Source organism: Adiantum capillus-veneris, chromosome 12 (assembly GCF_014529385.1).
Source record: "Adiantum capillus-veneris isolate H3 chromosome 12, ASM1452938v2, whole genome shotgun sequence".
Taxonomy (NCBI): Eukaryota; Viridiplantae; Streptophyta; class Polypodiopsida; order Polypodiales; family Pteridaceae; genus Adiantum; species Adiantum capillus-veneris.
Window position 1 is genome coordinate 72,671,060 of NC_140942.1, and position 15,812 is coordinate 72,686,871.

At 41.1% G+C, this 15,812-nt stretch overlaps 1 protein-coding gene and 1 long non-coding RNA gene across 2 annotated transcripts in view; both read left to right on the forward strand.

Moving 5' to 3' along the window:
- The first annotated feature begins 303 nt into the window (after nucleotides 1–303).
- On the forward strand, nucleotides 304–1,810 carry LOC147445941 (uncharacterized). Its single transcript, XM_086526135.1, has 5 exons — nucleotides 304–431; nucleotides 936–973; nucleotides 1,075–1,154; nucleotides 1,284–1,344; nucleotides 1,463–1,810. Exons 1-5 carry the CDS (start codon nucleotides 304–306, stop codon nucleotides 1,468–1,470), a joined length of 315 nt encoding a protein of 104 aa, XP_086382261.1. The 3' UTR covers nucleotides 1,471–1,810.
- Nucleotides 1,610–15,812, forward strand: part of LOC147445942 (uncharacterized) — a 31,503-nt gene continuing 17,300 nt past the window's right edge. Inside the window, exon 1 of the long non-coding RNA XR_015189923.1 lies at nucleotides 1,610–1,745. This is a non-coding gene — a long non-coding RNA (uncharacterized LOC147445942). The remainder of the gene's footprint in view (nucleotides 1,746–15,812) is intronic.

Below are 15,812 nucleotides of genomic sequence, written 5' to 3' on the forward strand. Positions count from 1 at the left end.
ATGCCCATTCCATTTCAACCAATGAGAGATTTGTGTTTGACTTGTTACTTTGAGCCAAAGGTCCTTTTTCCGATATCTGAACGCAGCATCCACCACGTGGAATTAGATTAAAATTTTTTTTAAAACGTCACTGCCAAACTTCGGCTCGCCGTGAAAAGCTACCAGGTGAATAAAATAAAAGTGCACTCTACGTTGCGTTGCAGTCGTAGATCATCAAGCTGAAGGGTACGTCGGATGCTTGCCAACGTGATGAGCACTCCCAATGACAAGTCTATAGATTAGCAGCTCTTAGGGGGAGAAAGCATGGCCAACATGATGGAGAAGATCGGCGATAAACTGCATATGGGCGGCGACAAGAAGGAGGATCCCCACACTGTAGGAGCCACCCATGCACCTCACTATGCAGCCCTCCCTGGCTATGGTGCCGCATGGTAGAGGTCTCGTTCTAGTGCTACTGAAATAGAAGATACCAGATTTCAATCAATGATCAGTTGGCCTAATCTGGAGTCGAATCACCAACACTCATTGCCTTCCCAAGCCGTTCAGCACATGCGTATGTCCTAGTGTATTCTATCTATAGATGTTATATAGCAAGGCCCACCAAGCAAGACTAGTTATGAAATGGTGATGCATGTTTTGGATAGGTGCCCACTTAAAAAGGGATGTGTGTAAACACCCTAAATTTAGAGTCCCCTGTCTGGTTTTAAAATACTCGCTTCAGGATCTGGTTTTGAACTCAGAGCGGGAATAGACTAGGCCTACTGTGGGGGCGAGCGTGGCTGTCACTATCGCGGGGTCACCATCTGCAGGGCAAGAGAAACCGCTACAACAACACATATAGGCCGAGGTGCCATTCAAGAGGGGGCGCCACCCACAGAACGAGCGGGGGCCGAAGCTGAGAGGGAGATGTGTCCCGAAGCTTGAGGGCTAGCCAGGAGCAAAGCAGGAAGGGCGAAGCTGAGAAGAGAACAGAGTGAGCGTCGAATGCTCAGACCAGAAGAGGGGAGAGTGCTGCAAGGCGGCAAGCTTCAAGGGGGTTTGTGAAGACTCATAATCAGTGAACTCCATAAGCAGAAGGGGGCGCGCTACAAGTGCAATCTACCATGGTCGACAACTTGCAAGCAGCGATGCACTCTGTAGACCACATGGCTCAAGTATCTTCTCTCTCTCTCTCTCTCTCTCTCTCTCTCTCTCTCTCTCAGCGGCATGGACATGGGTTTCTTGATTCTCTTGATTGTAGGGTTTATTGCATGATTGTTGAGAGCTTTTTCTGTCTTACACAGGGTATTGCTGCTCAAACTACTTGCAATGCTCGCGGTTTTTGTGGTCACAAGCTTGCAACTGGTATTTCACAAGTCAAACTCTGTCAAGTAATCTTACCTTTCATTGTAGGGGTTTTTGATGTTACATGATTGTTTTGTATTATGTACATCTTGTGACATAATTTTTTTGCTCTATCTAGATATTTAGGAAACCCTTTGTGTGATAGCAACAGTGGAGATTGTGTCCCTTCACCAAGGTCCCCGCCAGGACCCAACGGTAGTCCCCCTTCCCCTCCATAAAAGAAAAGAGCACTGGAGCAATTGTAGGAAGGGTTGTAGCTGGAATTATGGTAGTGGCCATTGCTATTTGTATTGTTGTCTACTGCTGTTGTTTCAAGAAGAAACCCCCTGTACAAAAGGATCCCAAAGTCGATGTTCCTCGAGAAGGAGGAGTGGAAATAAATCACATATATGAAAACTCAGGTACATAATTCAACTCTCAACTGAGACTCTCTCCAATGCATGTTTCTTTGTGTTGTTTCTCAAAAGGACAGATGCAATGCACAACTCACTAAAGGCACTGTCTGAATAAGAAAGGGATGCTGCCAGTAAATCTTAAATCATGTTTCTCTGTTTTGTTTCTCAAAAAGGCAGATGCAATGCACAGCTCACTAAAGGTACTCTTTGAATAACAAAGGGATGCTGCCAATCCTTAAGAGTCATTTGGGTCATGTTTGTCTTTCTTAGATGGGACAGCCAGATGTAGTGACTATGATAGCATTAATTTTTGGTTATAGCCAGCATGGGTGCACGACGGAAGTTTTTGAGATCTTCCAAGGAATGCTAGCCAAATGTTTGGAGCCAGATGACTTTGTTTTGTCTAGCCTCTTGAAAGCCTGTTCAGGTGGCTTATTGTTTGTTCACGGTATGCTTGTCCATTGTCTTGTAGTGGAGATGGGCTTTGATGAGGATGCCATTGTCGGAAGCGCTCTTGTTCACATGTATGTGAAATGCAGCGATATTTTAGATGCTTGCAAAGTGTTTAGCACTATGCCAGGAACAAAGCTGCCGTTATGGAACTCCTTGACTGTAGGGTTTGCATTGCAGGGGGGCAAGGTTTAGTGTTGAGCTATATCGAGGATTTGCAGAGACAAGGTTTGAAGCAAGACAAGCTGGGGTTTGCTTGCTTGCTTTCTACTTGTTGCATCAGATTGGGTTAGGTGGGTGATGGCTGCACCTTTTTCAATGGATGCAGAAGAGGCATGATGTTACCCCACCAATAGAGCACTTGACCTGCATAGAAGACCTACTGAGCCGAGCAGGACTAGTAACATGAGCAGAAGATTTGCTTCAAAGCATGCCAGCTCCCCACATTAAATGATCAGTTTAATATGATAAAATCATTTAGGAGAATTAGATATTGATTATTATGACATTACCTCTCTCTTGAAATCATAGTTGTCCTCAACTATGGTGTAGAGAAGATAAAGCATATTCATGAGTCCTTTTCTTAGCGGGTAGAGGATCCCTATGTTATCCTACGACATCATTCCATAATGGATGACAAATCCATTTGGCGCTTGAGAGCCTGAGGCTGCCGCAAGCATGTCTGCACATTAGTCCTATCAGTCTTCCATAGTAGAGTGACAAGCTCTACTTGGTGTTTGGGAGACGTCGTCTCCGTAAACTTGATCTAAGCATGCATACTACTTCATTTTTGTGCACAATAAAGAAAAGAGAGTCTTATAAGACAAAACTTTGTTCATTTGTAACATTTTGTACATTTGCTTACTCTTGAGAAGCATTGTAAGTATTGACAAGATTTAGGTTATCCTTTAATTGTATGCCTTGCATCCATCTAGCATCTTGAAAAGGATAATTCTTAAACTTAATAAGATATCGTTGGATAGTCTTACCGCCTCTTAGTACCTTGTCTTCATGTCGGAGAATGGACTCGGGCTGCAGCACCTCCTCTTGGTCCTCGATCTCCGGTGGGTCTTCAATAGTTGGTTCTTGAGGTGGCTCTCCTTTGTAAGGCTTTAATAGGCTCACATGGAAAGCATTGTGTATGAGCCAATGATTGGGCAACTTTAGTTGATAGGCCATCTCATTGATTGGCCTAAGAATCTGGAAGGGACCATAGTACCTTTTTGCTAGTTTAGCATAGTACTTTTGGTGGGCCGTAGGATTCTTTCCCGTCGTGTGCCTTAATCGTTTTCTTTAAAGGCTTGGGCTCTTCTGTGCTTGTCCGCAGCAGCCTTTTGCCTTTGCTGTGAGATAGAGATAGCATCCTTAATCTTTTGAAAAGATTCTTGTAGGTCTCAGCTATACTCATCTGCAACGAAGATCTTCCCATGTACTTTAAGTAGCAAGGGACTTCTTGATCTTCCCTCAATTACCTCGAAAGGTGCTTTTTCCGTGGAAGTATGTACAGTGTTATTGTAAGCATACTCCACTAAGAGTAAGTACTTCTCCCATTGGGATCTTTGATCTACTTCCGTTACATAGGCTTTTAGTAGATCGAGAATGGTTAGGTTAGCTATTTCACTTTGGCCATCCGTTTGTGGATGATAGGCCGAAGAGAAGTTTAGCCTTGTCCCTAAATTCTCAAAGAGACCCTTCCAGAAATTACTGGTCATTCTAGGATCTCTATCCGACACTATGGACATTGGCAAGCCATGGTACTTGAAAATTTGTGAAATGAAGAGGGTTGCCATTTGATGGGCTTTGATAGTCTTTTTGACAGGTATAAAATGAGCTTGTTTACTGAACCTGTCTACTATCATCCATATCCCCGTATTCCCATGGATAGACTTAGGCAATCCAAATATAAAATCCATGGATATGCTCTCCCATGGTGAATTAGGGATTGGCAAGGGTTGAAGCAATCCAAGTTGCTTCCCTCTATCAAATTTTGTCTTTTGGCATACCACACATTTAGAAACATACTCTTGTATGTTCACTTTCATGGTAGGCCAATAGAAATATGTTTCAATTCCCTTTAAGGTAGACTGAATCCCTCTATGCCCCGCATAAGGTGGAGCATGAGATTCATACATTACTTTCTAACGTAGTGAGTTAGTTACGCATAGTCTATTGCCATAGAGAAGATAACCATCTTGTAAGGTAAATGGTTCTTCTTTCTTCCCTAATGCAAGGGCTGAAATCACATCTCTAAAATCAGGATCAATAGCGTACTCATCTATCATTGAAGATAGATCATTGTGAGTTGCTATGGAAACCGCATTCACTCTCGGCCGTCTTGAGAGTGCATCAGCTACTTGATTATGCTTGCCAGCAATGTGAGCAATATGAAAATGAAATTGCGAAAGGAAATTTGTCCACCTCATTTGTTTGTCAGAGAGCTTGGTCTGCGTCATGAAGTACTTGAGACTTTGGTGATCCGTTCGCAGAATGAAAGGAGTCCCCAATAAATAGTGCTTCCATGAGTCTAAGGCACGTAGAACTGCAAGGAGTTCCTTTTCATATATGCCTAGAGCTTGCTCAACAGGGTCGAGCCTTCGACTCTCATAGCCTATGGCATGCCCTTCTTGGAGCAAAACAGCTCCAAGGCAATCACCACAAGCATCACATTGGACCTCAAATGGTTTTGAGAGATCCGGTAGTGTAAGCACAGGTTGAGAGATAAGGTTTTCTTTAAGCTTTTCGAAAGCATTGTTCTCCTTAGCAGACCATGTGTACCTAACGCTTTTCTTTGTTAGGTCATGTAATGGTCCCGCAATTGGTCAGAACTTTTCTATGAAGCGTTTATAGTATGCGCACATACCTATAAAGCTTCTTAGTTCGTGAAGATTCCTTGGTTTAGGCCATCCTTTCATTACCTCTAACTTTGATGGATCCATTTGGATGCCATCTTGAGAGATAATGTGACCTAAATACTGAATCTCTTGCAAGAAACATTCACTTTTCTTTCGATTAACATAAAGTTTATTCTCTCTCAAAACTTGAAATATTACCTGGAGGTGTTGCTTGTGTTCGTCTAATGAATTAGAGTAGATGATAATGTCATCAAAGAACACTCCAGTGAAGGTTCGATGAGGCCTTAACAGCTTCTCCATCAAGCGGTTGAATGCGGCTGGTGCATTGGCCAAGCCAAAAGGCATGACAATGTATTCGTAAAGACCAAATGTGGTGCGAAATGCGGTCTTTACAATGTCTTGATCAACTATCGTTATTTGATGATAGCCACTTTTTAGGTCAATCCTACTTAAGTAGGTCGGACCTTGTAGCTTATCAAATAGGTCTTCTACCCGTGGAACGGGACATCTCCCATCTCGTAGGATTGTATGCCTAGCTTGGTGGCCAACTCCACAGATATAAATATGTGAGTAGAACGAGGGTCAAAGAGAATAAAAGCATCATGTTCTCTTACCTTTCCCCCAGCATGGCATAGAGGAGATCCTTTGTGGTGAGTTTGGTGAGTCTCCTCCTCTTGGATTTCAACCAAAGAAGCTCTAGGAGGATCTTGGCGGTTGTTCTTTTGGGGACAAGCCCGTTACGCATGCCCTTGTTTGCCGCACTTGAAACACCGGTTATCCTTGCGATAACGCTCAAGCTCTTCAGGAGAGAGTTTATTCTTACCTTTGTAAACTCCCTTCTCTTTAGCTTTGTTGGAGTTGCCTTTAGGACACTTTTGGACATTGTCCTTCCCCTTAGGCTCATTGGAACCCTTGTTTTCCGGGGGCTTATTATTTCTTTTAGCCCCCGTTTGGAAATTGATTCCAGAGGCAACCATAGTATGGTGTATTACCGCCAATATGGTACGTGGCCTTTGGGAGTTGACATACTCCGCCATTTCTTCGGTTAAGCCCGCACAAAATTGTTGCTTTTGCAGTGGCTTTGAGTTGTAGGTCCCAAAACTTGTCTACATATTTATGGATGGATTCATTGGGAGAGAGCTTTAAGCTTCGCCATTCGGTGAGTACCTTGTCTTTGGCATCAGTGGCCAAAAACTGCTTCATAATGGAAGCTCTTAAAGCTTTCCATGTTCGTGGAGCTTCACCGTTGGCTCGTAGACTAGACCACCATTGTCTGGCGGACTTTTGAAAGTGCATAGCTACATGGCGTAGCTTAGAGGACTCCGTGAAGCCCTCATATCCAAAGGCCGCATCAAATTGCTGGATAAAGGCCAAGACTTTGTCCGTAGCACCAAAGGTACCATCATAGGTAAGGAAAGAGATGCTCTTCCCTCCCTCTTTGAATTTCTTCAACTTGGTTGACCTCTTCCATGCGGCATAGGATTTCCTATGGCCTCTTCTTTTTGATGGTTCAAAGGTTGCACCATCACTTTCTTCAGAAGGTGAAGAATTTGAAGAAGTTGGAGAAGAGGGTGACCTCTTTCTCGCCTTTTTCTTATCTTGATCTTTGTCGTCTTCACCATCACTTTCATAAGAGGAAGAGGATGAAGAAGATGGAGAAGAGGGTGTGCTCTTTCTCGCCTGTTTCTTCTCTTACTTTTTATCATCCCTCTTTGAATTGTGGTGAGGAGAAGAATACGATGGTCTTCTCTGCTTTGGTGGTGATGGAGAGCGTTTATCCCTCCGTCTTCGTGGAGCCATCTCTGCCGAGGTGGCGGGAGACTCGCTTCTTTCTCGTTCCTTCGGTGGAGGATCTTGAGTTCTCCTTTGGAAAGGAGATGCATCGTCAAGAAGTAAATTCTTGAGCCCTTCGTATGGATTCTCTTCTTCTTCCCGAATCGGAGAGAGACCTCTTTTGGTAGTCTCACAAGGAGGCTTCCTAGGTGTTCTCTCCTCATGGTGATGAGCTTGGAGAATCCCGTGAGCACGGAGCTGTCGTTGCACTTCACTTTGGAGAGATGGATTGCCCATGGCTTGTTGAAGCCTAGAAACAAGATAGTTAACAAGCATTGAAGCATCATTAGTAGCTTGCTCATGAGCAAAATCAAAGTTATCAACATTAATTTCACTCTCTTTACTATTGTCAGCCATTCTAACAACTTTTAAGTGTAAACTTTTTAGGTGTACTTTGGTACTTCAAGCCCTAGTTGCTACTCCTCTTTAACCCTTTAGAAAAAGCACTCAAGCTACTGTACCCGCGGCTCGAATACCATTAATTGCAAGGAATGGAAGAGAGGGTCTTTCGACACCAAAACAGCATTGGCTCTTGTCAAGCTTCTAATAGCTCAATAGTGGTTAAGCCGTAGGCAAGCCCTGTAGGACTCCACTATTCAGACCATAGCTCTCGACCGTGATGCCCCGTTAACTGCACGAAGGCAGGCGCACTGCAATGCTGAAAAATCCCTATTCTACTTACTCACAGGCAATTAATAATACCAACCATTTGTAGCTAGCTTGAGGACCTCCCTTCTTGAGCAAGAAAAGAGAAACCTTGAGCTCTGATACCAATGTAACATTTAATGGCCTAATAACTTGTAAGTAGCGGAAATGATCATGAACATAGTGGGCATTTCATTAGAATAGATTCCTAATGAGAATTACAAGAGTGCTTGGGTGGAGAGAGCAACAAAAAGCATAACACCTAGTTAGATAGCATCGATAATACTTTCAAAAGAGAGAAATTAAGCTAATGACAACAGTTGAGGACCGGATTTGCATGGAGCCGGTCCCCCCTCCAAAAGGCTTTGTATTATGGTTTCTCCCATCAAGAGAGACATTGTACAATACAATTCTTTGTGTTCCTTCAAGACTAGCTAGTGCAATGAAGATGAAAGCTTCATGCACTAAGCAAAACACTTAACAAACACAACTTTAATTATCCCCATTCTCAGACCCAAGACCTCACACACCTTCGAAGATGGTGAGAGCTAGCAGGGTATGAGAGTAGATTGAGAGGAAGAAGGAGTATCTTACGAGAAAGATGTACATCTCCTCACATAATCACTCATATTAGCATAGCTTTAGCTTATATGTACATCTCCTCACATAATCACTCATATTAGCATAGCTTTAGCTTGGTAGAGGAGATGAGCATGCATTGAAGCTTGGATCTTGGTTGGATTTGTATCCACATGCCAAGAGAGTGTTGATGTAGGCTTCTATCTCACAAGCTTGGAGTAGGTGATGAGCTCTCCATTAAAGCTTGGGAAGAGATAGTCTTCTTTGCTTCACATATAGACTGTGTGAGTGTGTGTGTGATAATGCCTTCCAAAAATCAGCCCCCCTCTCTCTCTTGGGCGAGCCCCCTCGCTATTTGCTCTTCCTGCAGCCTCATTGGCCCTCCCTAAGTCAAGCCAATTACAATTAAGCAGCATAAGTGATAGCCTTCTGACATGTGTCCCCCTTTCCCCTTTTGTGAGAGCTTTATATAATTAAATAATTAAACTAAACTCTCATTGGACCCTTTTGCCTCCTGGCCAATAGGAATCAGGCAAGCCATGGGGCTCCTGAATGCTCATTGGACGCCTTGGGAGACTGCCCAATAGTCTTCTAGGAGACTTAATTCTCATTGGTTTCTGTTATTAAATGTTTTTAAATTAATTAAACTAGATTTACTCTACTTTAATTCTCATTGGGCCACTTCAAGGGTCATCCAATAGAAATTGACACACCTTGTGGGCATCTGGGCTAGGGAGCTGATATGTGTCCCTCATTCCCTTTGTGTAAAGGGAACCTGTGTGTGTGTGGCTTTCTCTCTCATCTCCTAGAAGAAGGGCTTGCTCCCTCCCATGTAGGGATGTGCAAAGACTTTTAGGGCACACACAAAGCATCTAATTTTCCCTAGGGTTGACCTTTGGACACAACTTTTGAATTTTGGAACCTTAGCATTTTGGAAGTCTTAATGGGCTGAACCTTAGGGTCTTTTTAGCCCATTGTTGCACATGGCTCTTTTGCAGATGGCCCCCCCTTTCGATCCTTATTTTCCCTCCTTTGGATCCCTACTGTGGCCGGTCTGCTAGCTTAACCAATATTCTAGCTTTTTCTTCCTTGGCACTTCCCCACATTAAATGATCAGTTTAATATGAGAAAATCATTTAGGAGAATTAGATATTGATTATTATGACACATTGTCGCCATCGACATAGAGTCAAAATTCAATAGATAGAAGATTTGCAGATTTCAGCCCATAGCGTTTTTGGACAATAGTAGGAAGATTGCAGATTTAAGCCCTTAGGTTGACTTCGTCATCACTGTCGTCATCGTCGACCTAGCTTAGACTTGCATCAGTCTCATGCAATACCATTGTGCCAAATTGTGCAATCAATAGTAGACCATTCTGGCCAACGAGAGTCGCGCTTTCGGAGGAGGGTTTTACAACGTCTCTCATGTCGTATCCCTCTTCTCTCTTTCTCTCAGTCTCATACACTTGCACGCATAGTGTCCATTCACTTTGTTTGTGATCAAAGCATTCTCTCATTAAGAACGGAAGGCTCTACCTTCCATAAGAACAAAAGAAACCTTGAGCATAGTTCGGAGCACTCATCTTGAGCAAAGCGCAAACATTCATTCCGCTGCACCTAACATCTTTTTTGCCATTTCTCCGATGTTATAGTTCCAGTTATGTATGGTATAATGATTCTGTTGTCAGTTTTGTTTATATTTGACAATGTAGCTAGCCTGTGCAATTGTCTTGTTTGAAAACAATGTTTAGATCTGTCCTCAGTAAAGGTTTGAAAAGAGTGTTCAGATATGTCCTCAGTGAAGGTTGTCAGATTTCTTTAAGTGAAATTTTCACCGCTACTTTGACTCTATTGAAAATATGTTTGATTTTAACGTGTAAGATAATCCTTAAATCCCAAGTGGGAGCCCAAGATGAGGCGGACAATTTTTTTGGAAAAAGAAATTATGTGATGAAAATCCCATGTGGGAGCCCAAGAAAAGGGTATACTGTTTTTTTTTTAGAAAGAGGTCTCCGTACAAAGGAGACTCTGTTAAATTTTTAAGATTTATATTTTATGTACAAACTCAAAATTAAATACATATGGTGCTTTTTTAAAAGTTGTATTTTGCTTAAGCATAGACGTGCATTCATATCACAGATAATTGTTTTTGTTCAAAAAGATTAATCTTTTAATGGGTTGTTTTTTATTTGCTGAGTGAAGTTTTTCATGGTTGTTTAAGAGTATGCATTATTTGTTATTTAGGGAACAATTCATTTCATATGTGTGCCTTAAATCCCATGTGGGAAGCCTACTAAGTAGGTGGCTAGTATCATATGTTTTGAGATTGAGATTTGTACCAGTTTACAAGGCAAATGCTATTTGTTTTTTGACAAATTACATTGAGACGATTGGTTTATTTTAATTTAATATTCATTATATTTGTCGCTTTTTATGGTTTTTTCTCTTAACATCTATTACAAATGAAAACATACTACAATGTACACTTTTGTTCATTTGCAGTACAATATGTATTTTTGCAAAAGCACGTGCTTCTAAAATTGCTATGTTACTACTATACATAAAATAGTGGGTCATTAACATTCTGTACGAAATCCGTATGAGGGGGGATGGCTCATTGCGAGAATGTCCGTATCTTGTTCGTATGTAGGGGGGTAGGTTAGCAAGTAAGATATCGTACATAAGGGGGTTTCTCTAATTTTGATCAACGCAGGTGACATCCCCCCATTACTAATAGTGAATCCCCCGGGGACTTTCTTTAAATCTGTAGCAACCTCAATATCAGATTGTAGTTTATAAGTTGGGCCTTTTGTCTTACCTTTTGTTGGCTCTTTCTTCTTTCCTGTTGTAGACTTCTCCATGAGTACTTTAGGTGGAGATGCTCCATATGTTCAGGGTGTTTGGGAAGGCATTGAGTCGCTTCTTCCCCCACTTCTAGAAGCTCTTTTTGATGGTCCTTCATCAGCATTCTCACGTCTGCGCTTCTCTTCTACAATCGCCTCATTTTGTTGGCATTTTGTAATGTAGGCATGCACTAACAATGAGTCCACTGGATCATTCCATCCTGTTTCTAGACGTATGCAATTATTTGCTTCATGTAGAATCTCTTTTGTAAGCTTCCCCTTTTTAGCTAATTGCATGACATTTGGCCAAATTTGACCATGATGGTCACTCACCTCTTCATCACAAAAATGATCAATTTTTACTCCATAAGTAGCTGCCTCAACTGAAGAGGTGGCATGCTTAGTTGCCATATCTTCAACTAAGGTTTGCATTCCCCCCTTCCCAAAGTTAGTTCTCAAGGGTAGACCTGTCTCTCTTAAGTGGATTTTACCATCCTTAAAAAAGACAACATCTTTTGACAAAGCATCACTAAAATCATCACAATCCCTTCTTACATGGTCTGTACTATCACACCAAATACATCTATTAACAAATCCTTCTTTGGGTTGTTGTCTTTGCCTAGGAAGTGGCCCTGATGGTTGGCCTTTTTATTCAAGCTTTGCAAGCTTCACTTTCAAGTCACTCATTCCCTTCACAAGCTCATCTAGCATGGACTCATCAAACTTAGGAGCGATAAAAGTAGGCTTTCCATTTTGTCGGAAGTTGAGGTGGAAGGACTTGTAGTGTTTACTACTATCTTCTCCGTTCTTCTTTGTCATTTTGCAAGCAGTGAGACAGCACTTTCAACCTCATTCCAATCGGTCTTTAGTCTTTGCTCAACATCTTTATCTTCAAGAAGAAGCTCCAAATTTTCTTGAAACTCTTTACCTGTAGTTTGTAAGAAAAGATCTGTCTTCTCTGCATCTAGTGTGGCCCTTTCTGTCCTTGTGAGTTGTGCATAGCGCCGCTCAAATTCCCTCAGTAGCTCTGTTATTGATATTCCTTGCTTTGGCTTGACTACCCATTCTAAGAATATCATTTTGGTCACTCTCTCAGAGTCCTCCATGAAATATTCCTTCTTTAAAGCTACTTTGAGTTCTTTCCAATTTCTCCCATGCCCATCTTTAATTGCCTTAACATGCTCCCTAATTTCTGGAGCAACAACTAGCTCAAAGCTTTGAATCATCTCACCTTCTGACACGCGATGCAGCTCCATCTCCTTCACATACTTGCGTAAGTACTTGGTTACATCTTTGCCATTGAATTGATCCATTCTGTTGACGACCGCTTGTATAGCCTTCGTTGCTGAAATCTCCCTTCTTTCAGTGGCATGTTGTTGTTGCATGAACATTGCAAATGCTTGAAACATTTGCATTGTTGTTGGGTCAAAATGCATACCCTGTTGCTCAACATGATCACCCCATGGTTACCCACAAACTCTCACCCTGGCAGTTTCGCATCGGGTTCACGAAAAATATGTCAAGAAGTAGGCGGTCCAACTAGGAAGGCACTGGGCCTCTTGCTGTGAGAGTTTGTGAGGAAGCTTAAGGGTTATGAGAAAGAGCTAAGATGTAGATAACATAGCTTCTAAAGCTAAAGAAGAAATGTACCCAAAGAAGCCGCTCACTTTTCCTTACAAACACACACGTCATGGAGAGAACTCATGAAAGATAGTCAGAACAAAACAAAACTGAAAACATCGAGATTACGATCATATCGTATCATGGGTAGGATAAAAGGGTTAATGGATGATTTAATGTTATTTAATTTTTGTTGTCCAAATAAGCTACAGATTGCTCTTTGGAACTATAGCTTTGTGCTTACTATAATGTATATGTTTTGTCTAGCGATGGGGATTAGTTGAGTACAAATCCTCTTGATTCATAATAAAATAACCACACTCACATTAAAAGAGAAGTTATAGTCAATAATAGGTAGTATGATGGGATCTGGTGAGAGAAGTATTTCGTTGAGCCTTTCAGGACCATATAGAAACACTATGCGTTGCTGAAAGTGAATCTTTCGACTAATCCAAATGTTGACCCTAATAGATTGCACAGAATGAAAATGAAAGAAATCGCCTCTATGTGGATTATGGTTATTCATCGATGATATACTTAGTATGTGCAAAGATAAAGGTGTGAAAGAAGTGAAAGGAGAAGAAGAAGAGAGTTTCTCTCCCAAGCTCTATTGTTGCCCTTAGGCAATAAGGATACTACGGGGAGAGAAGTACCTGTAGCAAGGAGATTCTAGAGTTTGTGGAAGAGAATGAGAACCTTAAGAGAGAGAGGTGCTTGTAAAAGATGAAGATATGGTTACTAACCTTGTGCACATAATTGTTTTCCGCAAGAAGGTTGTGCCTGTTACATTGACAAGATTGCTGCTTGAATACCTTCCAATGAAACAATTAGGACACAACAAGAGAGATGAAAGGAGGAGTAAAGATAGAATTAGATATAGATCTAAGTGTGGTGGTGGTATTAAAGATAAATAATGAGTGATAGAGAAGGAGTTAAAGACAAGTATTGGACTAGATATACAAATGAAAGAAAAACTAGCAACATATATCTTACATGAGAGCAATCACCACCACCTTAATGGAGAGAGAAGATGAGGCAAGACTTCAGCCTTTCTTCAAGAGAAAGTGTGGCACTAAGATGAGTGTTACCCTATGGAATTGAGCTATTCTCACTCACTCATAACTTTCCCCAATGAAAAGAAGGTTGCCCTTTTTATAGGTGAGGGAGCCATGTTTTACATAATCACTTGATTAGGCTAAAGAGTTAGCCCAAATCAAATTTTGTTTGGATATTTCTTAAAATGGGCAATATTAGGACTCAAAATATCATGAAATTCAGCATTTTTGGTCATTGAGGCTCCATGTGGGTGCATGATGTATGTGGGCCCCACTTAAGAATCTTCTGTGTGGCTCCAGCAGGGGGTCCCAACTTGTGTGTCTTGTCCTTCAAGGTATCTTTGAGGTGTCACATTCACATGCTTATGTCTTTTATCCTTCAAATATCTTATTTTATGGAAAAAGACCAAGATTACCTCTTTTCACTTGATTCACCTATTTACCATCTCTTCTTGCAGTGTAGTTGTGAGGATTTTTCACTCTTTTCCCTGTAACTTTTAATCTATAACTCGGATTGACATGCTTCAAAAGAAAAAATTGGCCTACTAAAAGAGCTTGACTTGTTTTTGGCCTTTTCTTGACGCCGTTAGGTCGGGATTTTTAAATTGGGATGGTTCAAGAAGCTTTGGATCTTCCTTTTCATAAAGTCTTGTAGTAGGCCCTTCCCTCTTGTATGTATTCAAGAAGGTATGCATTATTGAAGGGTTATATTATTAAATAAATATGAAAAGAAGAAAATAATTTATATATGGTAGGGTATAGCTGAGATATTAGAAGAAATATATAAATACTTTTCCTCCAGACAAAAAGAGGCACAATCATTGATACTTCTCTTGCAGTACTTTCTAATAGTAATGTACATTTTTATTACTTCAAAGGTAATACTAAGGTATGTTAGAAAGCTTTTATTTATGCATATGAGTTTTATATGAAGTATAATTATGCATCAAAAAGTCACAAGATAAATCGTTTAATGTCCGTTCCCACTATATACGTGCCACAGCACGACACTGCGTATGTCCAATAACATGTGTACACTAGATTGACCACTCGTCCATTCTAAGATATCTAGAGGAAGGAGAGGGAGACACAGAGGGAGAGTGACAATATAGGCTCCTTTGGGAGGAAGAGAGAAGGAGATAGGGGTTTCTTGGTTTAAATTCAAATTGGCCAATATTTGACTTTTGGAGGAAAATTTGAATTTTGGAGAGAAATTTGAACTTTGGAGGAAAATTTGAATTTAAAAACGTGTAGTTGAAATGCTATCTCTTCGGATGCATTGTCTCTTGCAATAATGGCCTTCCAATAGTTTAGACATGGGGAAGTGAACAATCTATACTGCATATGTCCAATAACATGTGCACACTAGATTGACCACTCGTCCATTCTAGGATATCTAGAGGAAGAAGGAGAGGGAGACATAGAGCGAGAGTGACAATATAGGCTCTTTTGGGAGGAAGAGAGAAGGAGATAGGGGTTTCTTGGTTTAAATTCAAACTGGCGGGTGCATTGTCCCTTGCAATAATGGTCTTCCAATAGGCTAGACATGGGGAAGTGAACAATCTATACTGCATATATCCAATAACATGTGCACACTAGATTGACCACTCGTCCATTCTAGGATATCTAGAGGAAGAAGGAGAGGGAGACAGAGCGAGAGTGACAATATAGGCTCCTTTGGGGGGAAGAGAGAAGGAGATAGGGGTTTTTTGGTTTAAATTCAAATTGGCCAATTTTTGAATTTGGAGGGAAATTTGAACTTTGGAGAGAAATTTGAATTGAAATATGTGTAGTTGAAATGCTATCTCTTCGGGTGCATTGTCCCTTGCAATAATGGCCTTCCAATATGCTAGACATGGGGAAGTGAACAATCTATACTGCATATGTCCAATAACATGTGCACACTAGATTGATCACTCGTCCATTCTAGGATAGATGGATTGTAATAGAGTCTTCTTGGTATACGTGCATTCCTAACATTGGCATTTGTTCCTTATAAATAGGTGATTTCCATACAGTGTAGTTAAGGTATTTTATAATTGTCCATTCTATGTCAAGTGATGGTCATATGTGAATGTGCTCTTTTTCTAGGAAAGACATGCATAACCATGTTCTTCAATAGGCACATGTCTTTTCTAGATTGACCACTTGTCTATTTTAGGTCAAGTGATGGTCTTATGATGTTACATGTGAA